The sequence below is a fragment of the Ruditapes philippinarum genome, unplaced genomic scaffold, assembly GCF_026571515.1.
Source record: "Ruditapes philippinarum isolate M1 unplaced genomic scaffold, ASM2657151v2 ctg7751_1_1_1_1, whole genome shotgun sequence".
NCBI classification, from domain to species: Eukaryota; Metazoa; Mollusca; class Bivalvia; order Venerida; family Veneridae; genus Ruditapes; species Ruditapes philippinarum.
In genome coordinates, this window is record NW_026852056.1 from 23,636 (window position 1) to 38,233 (window position 14,598).

Consider the following 14,598-nt stretch of genomic DNA (forward strand, 5'->3'; position numbering starts at 1 on the left):
GACTTTTCTATGAAAAGGGGAGCTATCCTACTCGCCCCGGCGTCGGCGTTAGCGTTGGCGTCACACCTTGGTTAAGTTTTTCGTACCACCCTACTTTATTTCAGAAGTATTACAAGTATGGCTTTGAAACTTACCATACTTGTTCACCATCATAACCTCCATCTACAGACAAGAGTACATAACTCTGTCAAGGTTTTTGACAGAATTATGGCCCTTTTTTGACTTAGAAAGTGTATTGAGCTTGGTTAAGTTTTTTGTACCACCTCACTTTATTTCAAAACCATTGGAGGTATTGCTTTGAAACTGACCATACTTGTTTACCATCACGACCTTCATCAACAGACAAGAGGACATAACTCTGTCAAGGTTTTTGACAGAATTATGCCCCTTTTTGACTTAGAAAATACATTGAATATGGGTAAAATCCACTTATTGCCTTAACCTTTGAGATATTGCTTTGAAACTTTTAATGCTATTTCACATCATTACCCCCATCTGTACGCAAGAGAAGGTAACTCTGTCAAGGATTTGTTTTAAAAATTAAGGCCTTTTATCGACTTAGAATCTTGGTTAAGTTTTTTAGTACCAGTCCACTTTTTGACTGAACTGTTTGAGATATTAATTTGAAAGTTGGAATACTTGTTTTTACCATCATGGTCCCAAAACATGGGCAGGAGAAGGTAATTTCTGTTAAGGATTTTATTTGAATTATGGGCCCTTTTTGACTTAGAAACTCAGTTAAGATTTCATTCTTGTCCACTTGTTGACTTAACCATTTGAGATATTACTTTGGAAGTTGGAGTTCTTATGTGCCATCATGAGACCTATCTGTAAGCAAGAGAAGATAACTCTGTGAAAATGTTTCTTGATTTGTACTTAGAAATTCCTAGTTAAAGTCTTGTGTGCCCTTAACTGTCAAAGTTTTGTTTTATAGGCAAGCACTAAAAAAGTCGAGCGCGCTGTCCTTCTGACAGCTCTTGTTAATGGTTATGTCACATGTCTTTATATAGAATGTAAACATTGATGCTATCGCAAAATTGATAGATCCCTATTCAGACCTTTAATTTGAATAACAATAAATTTAACCACAAACATGGACATGTGCCCCTTTGTAAACAAATATGTTGAGGTAAAATTCTTAATGTATCCACTAATCTGACAGATCAGGGATCTGTGCATAACACATTCTTTCGGTACTTCTATGTTGAATAGAGAGTCATATTAGAATAAATAATAATATGACAAGGGTTACTACTTCTATGTTGAATAGAGAGTCGTAATTACTAATTAGAATAAATAATAATATCACAAGGGTTACTACTTCTATGTTGAATAGAGAGTCGTATTAGAATAAATAATAATATGACAAGGGTTACTCACTTGAGCGTCAATATTTTTTTTTATCTTACTGTTAAACTTAGAATTTTTGTTATTTTTTTATTTTCTTCAGGGGTTTCCTCCGACTTCAAAAATATGTTTGTTATCAACACCTTTGTTTTATGTGATAATATTTATAACTCTGTTTTTCAGGATGATCTCATTTCTTATTTTTTGAGTTATTGCCCTTTGTTAATTTTCATACTTTATTTTTGTCCAGGCCATTTCTCAGCTATGGTCTTTAAACTTCATAGGATGATAGATATCATTAAGAAAAAGTGTAGTGTACAAGAACTACAGGTACTCTGCACTTCTTATTTTTGAGTAATCACCCTTTATTAATTTTCTTACTTTATTTTTGTCCAGGTCATTTCTCATGAATTATAAAAGCTATAGACTTGAAACTTCATAGGATGATAGATCTTATTGATAAGAAGTGCAGTGCACAGAAACTGCTGCACTGCATTTCTTATTTTTTGAGTTATTGCCCTTTGTTATTTTTCATACTTTATTTTTGTCCAGGTCATTTCTCCTAAAGTATAAAAGTTATGGTCTTTAAACTTCATAGAATGATAGATCTTATTAAGAAAAAGTGCAGTGTACAAGAACTGGTACTCTGCACTTCTTATTTTGAGGTTATTACCCTTTATTAATTTTCTTACTTTATTTTTGTCCGGGCCATTTCTCATAAATCATGAAAGCTATGGACTTGAAACTTCATAGGATGATAGATCTTATTGATAAGAAGTGCAGTGCACAGAAACTGCTGCTATGCACATCTTATTTTCTGAGTTATTGCCCTTTGTTAATTTTCATATTTCATTTTTGTCCTGGCCATTTCTCCTAAACTATATTGTTCACAAGGCGACACATCTGACTTGCGAAGTTCTAGTTTATAGTAACAATAATATGTACATCAGTTTGCAAAGTTGTATAACTCTGCCTGCAATATTTGCATAATTATGCCCCTTTGAAACTTAGAAATTTTGGTTTAAGGTTGAAGGTCTTAAAAACTATCAAAGAAATTTACTTGAAACTTTACACATGTACTAAGGGTCATAATTGAAGGTCACATCTCAATATTCTTTACTCTGTCATGTATTTTGACTGAATTTATGATGCTGTCTTTTGTACTAACAAAAATCTCCTTTTCTTGGTCAAGTTTAACATGCAAGTTTTGCATATCTCTGAAACTGTTAAAGGTACTCACTTGAAACTTCGTATGTATATTTGTGGTCATAAATAATGATCACTAAAAAGCACTCATATCTATGTCATGTATTCAGGCTGATTTATCTCCCCCTTTTGTACATGTACTTAGTCTCTTGGTTAATGTTTACATGTAAGTTTTACATATCTTAATAACTATCACAGATTTTGATTTGAAATTTCATATATGCATGAAGGGTCATAATTGTATGTTACTGACCAAGTTCCATAGCTCTATCTTGCATTTAGGCTGATTAATCTCGCCTCATGCTTAATGTTTGCATGCAAGTTTTACATATCTCAATAACTATCAAAGATATTTATTTAAAACTTCACATATGCATTTAGGGTCATAATTGTAGGTCACTGACCAAGATCCATAATTCTATCTTGCATTCAGGCTGATTTTTCTCCCTTGTGACAACTTTTCTGAATAGTCGAGCCTTACTGTCATCCGACAGTTCTTTTTATTATAAATGCTTTCTATTCTATAATTAACCTTTTCCCTTATATAGACATGTTTTGTCCCCCCCCCCTTTTTGAGGCCTCAAACAGCGAAAAAATGCCATATTTAGGCCCCCAACACTGTTTTTCGTTGGAGAAATGTTGTTAAAAAAAGTGACCACTTTTTCAGCGCCGCCCCCCATCCTAATGTTACATCAGGGGGTTGTCAGAAGGGGGATGTGCCCCCTTCTGTTTGGGGGGTTTGAAGGGGGCGATTGTTCCCCTCATTGCCAAGAAAATTTTGGACATGTGACAGGCTAAAAATGGCCTCAGGTCGATCTTAGGGTAACTTGTAACCCAGGCTGAAAAGCCTCTTACTCTATCTCAATTCATTGAGAAGTTGCAGATTTTTGAAATCAGTTTTGATGGAAGAAAAACAATGCAAAATAGTGGTTTTTGGTAATTTTGAGACGTCCCCCTGCTGCCATGGTAACAGGAAATTTACGATTGAGAATGCTGTTACAGAGGCTATGGTCTAGTCAACATTTGTGCCAAGTCTGTCAGTCCGTCCGTCCACAAAACTGGATCCCGCGATAAGGCAAAAAGTACTGAAAATATTTTTATGAAACTTGATAGATGGCAGTATGGAGATTATGCACATCTTTTTCTTTTCTGCTTATGTTGAAAATTCTGGTTGCTAATTGCCAACAAATAGTCTGAAAATATGGCAAATTTAACACATAAACTGGATCCAGTGATAACTCAAAAAATACTGAAAATATTTTTATGAAACTTGAAATATGGGTAGATGGCAGTCTGGAGATTATGCACATCTTTTTCCTTTATCTTCCTATGCTGAAAATTCTGGTTGCTTTGGCAACAAATAGCCTTAATTTCAAGATTTCTGATTTAAATTTTTCAGCTTCACTATAAGTTCTTTATTTCTTAAGGTGTTAATACTTCAAACTTTAAATACCGGTATAAGTTTCTGGTCATCAACCACATCATAAGTGACAAGGTTTACAACTCTAGCACAAAAATGATCAGTATTACCTCCCTTGAACTTTTTATGAAAAAAAAATCTTGTCTTTTTTAAATAACTTCTTTATTTCCTAATGTATCTACTTCAAACTTCATATATATGTTTCTTATTATCACTCAACATTTTTGAGAAGGTTAAATACTCTAGCAAGACTATTTCTAGAATTATGTCCCCCTTGAACTTAGATTTTTTTTGAGAAATTGGTATTTTTTACTCCAACTTCCTCATTCCTTATAGGATTTACTTTAAAATCCCACATTGTAATAATATGACAAGGTTGTATAAACATAATTTCCTTACTAGGCAGGGAAACTTAACACATTACTGTGAAATAGACAAACTTAGAATTCAAAAGATTTAAGTTCATTCATGTCATTCATTCACTGGTAAAATTGAAATCAGAATGTTGCTGGGGTTCTTACCGGTAGGGGACTTATGGATTGCTTGCAATACTATGATAATTGCTTCTTTACCATACTTTTCCAGATTTTTCACAAAGTGTGAAGAAAATTGCTGTACCAATTCCAAAATATAAGAAGATGGAAGGAAAGACTCTAATTGATCAAATGGAAAAATATTTTGACTCAAAACTTTCTGATGAAGCCTGCATATCAGTTTGTATAAAATCATCCCCAATAAATGAATGGTCAAGGTGCAAGTATGTCAAGCCCATACTGTACTCTCTAAAGCAGTGGGCAGAAAAATCGAAGGGTCCAAGGAAAGACATAGTCCTTTGTTGCTGGGACAAAGATGCTTTTGATTGCTGCTTTAAATATTGTCATGATGCATTTAAAACAAAGTGTGAGACAGTGAAGCCAATAAACAAGGGTAAGTATCCTATCAAAATTTCAGTTAAAATCATGATGCCTACATTATTGGAACATAATAATAGCCAACAGTTTAATATAAAAGATCCTATAATAAATAAGATAACAGGATAAATAATAAAAATAATCCAATCAATATGTTAAGAGACATTTTCGATATTAAAAAATCTGGACATTAGCCAGAAAGTTCCACGTACAATGAAAAAGGGAGACATGATGATTATCATTTTAAATTCATTTGACAAGAAAATTTACAAAAAAGTTTATTATATCCATGTAAATGTATATGATTGGTTCATATAGAATGAAACAAAGCAAGGTTACATAATAATAATAAATTTTGGTATTCATAGTCAAAGATAAGTAACAACTGTTTTATATTTCAGATCTATACAGGGATGATTTTGCTGTTAAAGTCAGAAAAGGAGGAATTGTTGACTTTGCAGTAAGTCTCCATTCATAACAATTGTGCATTAAATAAAAATGCATAATTTAGTTCTGTTACAAGTTTTGTCTCCAAAACCACCTGCTTTATCTACAATACTGTATCCTTTGTTCATGATCTTTTGCACTTCTTTTTAATGCAGTACTCAGACTGAAAATTTAGGGGAAAGTGACTTCTCCCTTCAGGAAAAATAGGGCAAAATTTTGAAACTTAGGGTTAAGTGATCATCAAATCAAATTATAACATTGGATTTTTTTCCAATTTTATTTCACAAAATGATTATTATAATGTGTAACATGTAGGCCTTTATATGTACATACATATGAAATATACATGTACATGTATATGGCACAAACACGGAAAATTAACAAATGTGTATTTGAAAATCTCTTTGACATACGGAGGTACTAGTTGTTCAGAAAGTTAGAGTACGCATTCAATTTACATCAACACAACATTTTTTTTAGCTTCAACAGTTTTAAACTCTTTTGACTCTAACTTTTAAATGCAAATCAGTTTTAATGGTGAATGATATTGATTAATATTGCCTTTTTACAACAACGGACCAGCAAACGTATATTACAACAAAATAATATGCAATTTAAAATATTAGGATTAGGGACTCTGTTTGGAAATATCCTAACCCACTCTACATCTAATGTTCAGTGATAACTGTTTGATTAGGACAAATACAATGTTTTTGACTGCTGTTTGTGAAATCATTTTTTCACAAAGGTTAAAGACTGATAAAAATGATGTGTTTCTTGTCTTACCTACATGAATGAAATTATCTTGAAAACTATGATTTTTTAACTATATTTTATATTGTTAGGTTGATGTGATTGTTAACACTACACGTGATGACCTTAAACTAAACTCAGGTGCAGTGTCAAGTACAATATTAAAAAGTGCAGGGCCAGAGTTACAAAACGTTGTTAACAAGAAAAGACCTAATGGTATAAACTATGGAGAAATCTTAGAAACAGAAGCTTTTAAGCTGGAAAATGCTGAAGTCATCCTACATGGAGCTTTAGAAGAATATAATAATGATGCAAAAAAGTTACAGGTAAGCACTTATAAGGATTCCACTGAGATTTTTTGACATGATGGGCTTAGAAATGATTTATAGAGCTATTACATTTTGATGTATGTCTAGACCATCATTCATTCACTTAATTGTTTACCAGAAAAATTATTCTTATTGTGAAAAATGATCTAAAACTGAAAAACGTTGTATAAGCATTATTACTTCTTATTCCTTCCATTTTGATTAATTCACATTATTATGTCTCCCAAAATTTTTGGGAGACATATTGTTTTTGCCTTCGCTGTCTGTCCGTCCGTACCAACCCAAACATCCCTCCGTCTGTTGTATGTGCTCCGCATTCTTAAAGCTTGTCTGCCCTTCACAGGTCAAACTACTTATGGAATTTCAACCAAACTTTACAGTAGTGATCAGTACCATCCCTTGTTGTGCACATCACCGGCATGTTCCATTGCGCTGCACAAAATGGCCGCCAGAGCTAAAAATAGAAAAATCTTGTCCAGCCTTTACAGGTCAAACTACTGGTGGGACTTCAACCAAATTTTACAGGGGTGATCAGTACCATCCCTAGTTGTGCACGTCACCAGCATGTTCTGCTTTTCTGCACATTATGTTTGGCAGAGCTATAAATAGAAAATTCTTTTATGGCTTTCACAGGTCAAGCTACAGGTGGGATTTCAATGAAACTTCACATGAGTGACCATACATAGTTTTGGGAGACATATGTTTTGTGACAAAAACCCTTCTAGTTTTATTTTAAGCTCCATTTTTTTTGCCCCCGCCATGTAATGGCCGGGGCATATAGTGTTACCCTGTTCCGTCCTTCCGTCATTCCGTCCTTGCGTCATTCTGTCATTCCGTCATCATCAGTTTCCGTTCATTATCTTAGTAAGGGTTGCACATATTCAACTCAAATTTGACGTATGGATATGTCGTGAGAAAATACAGGTCAAGTTCGAATTTGGTTATGGTTCGATGATTTTTGGCAGAGTTATGCCCCTTTTAATTTGAAAATAATATGAAATTTTCAGTTTCCGTTCATTATCTCCCCAAAGATAAAACACATTCAACTCAAATTTGACATATGGATATGTCATGATAAAATACAGGTCAAGTTCAAATTTGGTCATGGTTTGATGAATTTTGGAAGAGTTATGCCCCTTTCACTTTGAAAATAATATGAAATTTTCAGTTTCCGTTCATTATTTCCCCAACTGTACAACACATTCAACTCAAACTTGACATATGGATATGTCAAAGGAATGTGCAGGTCAAGTTCAAATTTGGTCATGGTTCAATGATTTTTGGCAGAGTTATTTCACTTTGAAAATAATATGAAATTTTCAGTTTCTGTTTATTTATGATCTCCCCACCAGTACAACACATTCAACTCAAATTTGACATATGGATATGTTTTTGGAATGCCCAGGCCAAGTTCGAATTTGGTCATGGTTCAATGATTTTTGGCAGAGTAAAGCCCCTTTCACTTTGAAAATAATATGAAATTTACAGTTTCTGTTCATGATCTACCCAACAGTGTTACATATTCAACTCAAATTTGACATATGGATATGTCAAAGGAATGGGCAGGTCAAGTTGGAATTTGGTCATGGTTTGATGATTTTTTGGCAGAGTTATGTCACTTTCACTTTGAAAATGATATAGATACATCTTAGGAATAAGCAGTTTAAGTTTGAATTTGGTCTAGGTTCAATGATTTTGGACAAACTTATCTGTCTTGAATGTTGGAAAAATTTCGAACTTTAAGTTTCAGCACTCATACTTTTGTGGAATTGTATTTAGCCATTATTTTGGCTACAAATATGAAATATGCTATTTTCAAAAGGTTAGGACTGAATAATTTCAGTGCGGAAATGGTTTGTGTTAACATTGAAAAGTTTTAAGGGCTTTGAACTTAAAATGAAAAAAATAATTTGTGCAAACAAATTTGGAACTTAATATTATAACATCTGAAATTTTGGCTGCATGCGGGGGCTTCCGTGGTATGATGACACATTTCTAGTTCCAAAAATAAGTTAAGGTATTGCATGACACACTTGTTGGTCAGTGTTGGTTAACCTTTTGGAGAAGTTTTCATGTATTGTCATTAACTTCAATATTAACTGAGGGAGGATCACGTGACTTTGTATATTAATATAGATTAATACAAACCAGTAATGGCGACTTCTTAGCTATGTACTAAGATAAATTGTTTGTAGTGTAAACATAGAAACGAAGGAAAGAAATCTAAGGAATGTGTCGCATAATTCGCACAATGAGGTCCAGAAAAATGTACTGATAATTATGTATGTTTACAAAAGCAGCTGATAAAACATCCACTATTTAGAACAAAAGATAATATTTGATCATGAATAAAAGTTGTTTTAACTCTTTACAAATACACATTTATTGCCTTCAAATGTATATATAAATATAAGAAACCATGTGTGAAATTTACTATTTTGTTTTTGTGTGACTTACTATCCAGAAATTGCTTGTTTTACTTACTAACTATTACTATTACTCTTCATATCTTTCAACAAGATTTTATATGGACTTCTATGATAAAAGATGTCAATATTATGTTTGGTTTTGTATTTTTAGTTAAAGCAGAAAGCTTATTTTCATTCATTTTGGTACAAAATTATACCGCCTTGTGTGGATTACTAAAGCTGAATTTGAAATTTTCACACAATTCAAACACCATAAAACGTAGGATAATGCACTTGATATTGATATTTGAAGAAAGTTACCATGCATATGATAGACCATTTCTAGTTTGATTTAAGGAAACGTTTCTCACCTAAATTCATGAAAATGATAAACTTACCAAGGCTCAGAAGTCGCCATATTACTTGTTTGTATTACTTTACATAGTCACGTGATTACCCCCCGCCACACACACACACACACACCTGTGATACTGATAAAACAATAGCAGTGAAACTTCATGCAAATGCATATACTCGTATGTTTAAACATACATCAGTGACTCCTATGGACACATTTCTTGTTCATTCTTCTTGTCTGGGGCATAATCCTTGGAGGTATCAACTTGAAACTTCATAAGTTAGTAATGTGGATAGATGTTTTCAAGGGTTCAGTTACTAAGAACCATTATTATAAATCTTTTGCATAATCTTGAAGTTATTTCCCTGTTCAATTTTTGGTTCAGAGCATGACAAAGAAAGTATTGGGGATTTCAATTTGAAATTTATAGGTGGAAAGGTATCATTGAAGGGAAATGCATTCCTTACACCAGTTTTGTTTTTAGTTTCAAGTTGTCGCCTTTTTCTATTTTCTGTACTTAGTATTTGTGTGCAGCATACTAAACAAAATGATGGGAGACATAAAAAATCTATTACAAAAAGTATCTTTTTACTTTTCATTTTACAGAAACTTGAAGAGTTTGTCCACAGTTGTTTAGTACACGCAGATTCAAGACAGTACTCATCAATTGCTTTACCAGCCATTGGCACAGGGAAACTTGGATATAATGAGAGCCAAGTTGCTGCTACAATGTTCAAGGCAGCAAAGAAGTTTTTCAGAGACCATCATCCATCTGCACTACGTTGTGTTATGTTTATTATATATGGAAAAGACATAGAATGTTTAAAGGTAGTCTACTTTTAATAAAAAAATATATTGATTTAAGCTCACCTGAGCACAAAGTGCAAAAATCTTTTAGTTGCCTTATTAAGAGCAGGTATTTTTCTTTGCATTCTTGCAGAATTATGTCCCCTTTTCTATGTTTTTTTTTTTTTTTTTTTTTTTTTTTTCAACTCTTCAGCACTTTGAAAATTTGAGGGCATTGTCAAGGGACTGGCCTTGTTTCACAAGGGTCTTCTAACTAAGATTACTTGTGCACCTTTGTTCTTGTGTCGCCTTGAAAAAGGCGACATATAAAGGCAACTTTTGTCTGTGGCGTTTGCAGCATCCCCTAAGGCTTGTCCAGAGCATAACTCGGTCACTATAAGTCAGATTTACTCAAAACTTGGTATGCATGCTTCTTTTAATGACCCAAAGTGCAGTGCACAAGAAGTGTTACTCTGCACTTCTTGATTTTTAGCTCACCTGACCACGAAGTGGTCGTGATGGGGCTATGTCTGTCGTCCTGCGTTGTGCGTCGTTTGTCATCAACAATTGGGTTGTTAACACTCTAGCAGTCACAGTTTTCATTGGATCATCATCAAACTTTGTGTGAAAGTTTGTCTAAATAAAATACAGGTCAAGTTCGAAGATGGGTCATCTCGGGTGAAAAAATTGGTCACGGGAGCTAAAAATAGAAAAAGCTTGTTAACACTCTAGTGGCTGAAGTTTTGATCCAAATATTCTGGAAATTTGTTTTGATGATTTATAGGTGAAGTTCGAATATGGGTCATCTCTGGTCAAAAACTAGGTCACAGGAGCTAAAAATAGGAAAATCTTGGTTACGCTCTATTGGCTGCAGTTTTGATAAAAATATTCTGGAAATTTGTCAGGAAGGTTGTTTTGATGATTTTTAGGTCAAGATTCAAGATGGGTCATCTTCGGTCAAAAACTAGGTCACAGAGCTATAAATAGAAAAAGCTTGTTAACACTCTAGTGGCTGCAGTTTTGATCCAAATGTTTTGGAAATTTGTAAGGAAGGTTGTTTTGATGATTTCTATGTCAAGTTCGAGTATGGGTCATCTACGGTAAAAAGTTAGGTCACAGGAGCTAAAAATAGAAAAATCTTTTTAACACTCTAGTGGCTGCAGTTTTGATCCAAATATCTTGGAAATTGATCATGAGTGTTGTTTTGATGATTTCTAAGTCAAGTTTGATTATGGATCATTTGGGGTCAAAAACTAGGTCACACTGGCCAAATATGGAAAACAGTGGTAATACTCTAATGGTAACATTCTGACTCAATTTTCATCAAACTTGGTCAAGATGCTTGTCTAGTTAATTGCTTGGAGGAGTTCAAATATGGGTATCTGATGAAAAACTAGGTCACAAGAGCTAAAAATAAAAAAATATTGTGAACTCTCTACTGGCTACTGTTGTTATCCAAATATTCTTGAAATTGGTCTGCAAATTTGTTTTGATGATTTCTTGGTCAAGTTTGAATATGGGTCACCTGGGGTCAAAAGCTAGGTTACACTGCCCAAATATGAAAAACCTTTTTAACACACTAGAGGTCACATTTTTAGCTTGACTATACAAAGTATATGGAGAGCTGTCCTACTCACCCCCGCGTCGGCATCCACGTCCAGATTTCAGATTAAAGTTTTGGTGCAGTAAAATATTTTTCTCTATAACTTTGTCATTTCTTAAGTTATCAACTTCAAATATATGTTCCTTATCATCAACCACATCTTATGTGACAAGGTTCATAACTCTAGCACCAATATTTTCAGATTTATCTCCCCTTGAACTTAGAATTTTCCTAAAAAAATACTAGTTTTTACTGTTACTTCTTTATTTCCTAAGGGATCTACTCATACTTCAAATATATGTACCTTATCATCATCCACATCTACTGTGACAAGGTTCATAACTCTAGCACCAATATTGCAAGAATTATCTCCCCATAAACTTAGATTTTTTTATTAGAAAAATGTTATTTTTTACTATAACTTTTTTAGTTTTAAAGGTATCTTAGTAACCTCAAACTTCAAATACTTATTCCTTATCATCAATTACATGTTATGTGTCAATGTTCATAACTCTTGAAGCAATATTTACAGATTTATCTCTCTTTGAACTAAGGATTTTCTTTAAGAAATATTATGACTTCTTTACTTTTTAAGGTATCTACTTCAAACTTCAAATATATATTTCTTATCATTACACACATGTTGTGTGACAAGGTTCATAACTCTAGCGTGACTATTTCTAGAATTATTCCCCTGGATCTAGGAATTCATGTTAACAAATGTTATTTTTTACTTAATACATAATATACATAATTGATTTTTCTTTCATAGTTTTGTCCTCCTTACTGCGTCCAGTATTTTTTTAGTCGAGCTTCGCTGTCTCCTGTGACAACTCTTGTTGACTCAAACTTGGTCAGGTCATCATGCTTGTCTAAGACATTGCTTGGATGTGGTTGATGGGTCAGAGGAGTGATCTAGGGCCATTATGGCCATCTTGTTTAGTTATTGATCTTTGTTAATTTTAATGCCCCCCACAGAGTGGGAGCATATAGCGTTGCACTTGTCCGTCCGAGTGTCCCTACGTCCGTCCGTCTGTCCGTACGTCCCGAAATCTTGTGAACGCAACTCCTCTTAAACCGGATGGCAGATTTTGCTTAAACTTCCAGGGATGAACAACCTTAATGTGTAAGATGATAGTAAAGGAAGGAATTGTTGCTGCGACTAAATTTAACAGAATTATGGCCCTTTGTTGATTTTTTCACTATATACTATTTAGAAATTTTGTGAATGCAACTCCTCTTAAACCGGATGGCAGATTTTGCTTAAACTTCGAGGGATGAACAACCTTAATGTGTAGATGGTAGTAAAGGAAGGAATTTTTGCTGCGACCAAATTTAACAGAATTATGACCCTTTGTTGATTTTTTCACTATATACTATGTAGAAATTTTGTGAACGCAACTCCTCTTAAACTGGATGGCAGATTTTGCTTAAACTTCCAGGGATGAACAACCTTAATGTGTAGATGGTAGTAAAGGAAGGATTTTTTGCTGCAACCAAATTTAACAGAATTATGGCCCTTTGTTGATTTTTAGTTTTCAACTTGTGGCATATGTAGTCCAAAAAATATTTGACCTAGAGTCATAAGATTGACAGAACAGTGGCGTGTGGGGGCATCCGTGTCCCATGGACACATTTCTAGTTATACTTTATTTTTGTCTTGGCAAAAAAATTTGGCAAAAATTGTCTTTCTCATAAACTATAAAAGCTATGGACTTGAAACTTTATGTGATGATATATCTCGTTGACATGAAGTGCAATTATCAAAAACCTGGTACTGATTTTTGAGTTGTTGCCCTTCGTTAACTTTCCTATTTTATTTTTGTCCCGGCCAATTCACCTAAACTATAAAAGCTATGGCCTTGAAACTTCATAGGATGATAGATCTTGTTGAGAAAAGGTGCAGTGCACAGGAACTTGTACTCTGCACTTCATGATTTTTGAGTGATTGCTCTTTGATAATTTTCTTACTTAATAGGCTTGTCTAGAGCATATTTACTCTGTCACTGTACGTTTGATTGACTCCAAATTTTTTCATTGACCAGAAGTGCAGTGATTAAGAATCCATCACACAGTCCTCAATTTGATCTGTCAGTGTAAAACTTTTCCATGGTATATTTATGCCCCCACTTCGAAGAAGAGGGGGTATATTGCTTTGCACTTGTTGGTCCGTCGTTCCGTAGACCAAATGGTTTCCAAGTGATAACTAAAGAACCCTTAGGCCTAGGAACTTCAATCGTGGTATGGTGATTGGTCATGACCAGTAGATGACCCCTATTGATTTTGGGGTCAAGGGGTCAAAGGTCAAGGTCACATTGACCTTGTAAGCAAAATCCGTTTCCGATCAATAACTAAAGAACATTAAGGCCTAGGAACTTCAAACTTGGTATGGTGATTGGTCATGATCAGTACATGACCCCAATTGATTTTGGGGTTAAGGGGTCAAAGGTCAAGGTCACATTGACCTTGTAGGTAAAAATGGTTTCCGATCAATAACTAAAGAACCCTTAGGCCGAGGGACTTCAAACTTGATATGGTGATTGCTCATGATCAGTAGATGACCCCTATTGATTTTGGGGTCAAGGGGTCAAAGGTCAAGGTCACATTGACCTCATAGTAAAAACGGTTTCCTATCAATAACTAAAGAACCCTTAGGTCTAGGACTTGGTATGGTGATTGGTCATGACCAGCAGGTGACCCCTATTGATTTTGTGGTTAAGGGGTCAAAGGTCAAGGTTACATTGACCTTGTAGGTAAAAACGGTTTCAGATTAATAACTTAAGAACCCTTAGGCCAAGGAACTTCAAACTTGGTATGGTGATTGGTCGTGACCAGCAGATGACCCCTATTGAGTTTTGGGTCAAGGGGTCAAAGGTCAAGGTCACATTGACCTTGTAAGTAGAAACGGTTTCTGATCAATAACTAAAGAACCCTTAGGCCAAGGAACTTCAAACTTGGTATGGTGATTTGTCATGACCAGCAGATGACCTATTGATATTGCGGTCAAAGGTCAAGGTCACATTGATTAAT

The 14,598-nt window shown here is 34.3% G+C and overlaps 1 protein-coding gene across 1 annotated transcript in view; it reads left to right on the plus strand.

Annotated features, from left to right (window-relative positions):
* The window catches only part of LOC132748084 (uncharacterized), a gene marked incomplete at its 5' end in the record, with an annotated part of 58,682 nt that overhangs the window by 22,681 nt on the left and 21,403 nt on the right, over positions 1–14,598 (plus strand). The window contains 4 exons of the mRNA XM_060737631.1: positions 4,559–4,900; positions 5,286–5,344; positions 6,177–6,410; positions 9,786–10,007. Coding sequence (XP_060593614.1) covers positions 4,559–4,900; positions 5,286–5,344; positions 6,177–6,410; positions 9,786–10,007 — 857 coding nt within the window. The remainder of the gene's footprint in view (positions 1–4,558; positions 4,901–5,285; positions 5,345–6,176; positions 6,411–9,785; positions 10,008–14,598) is intronic.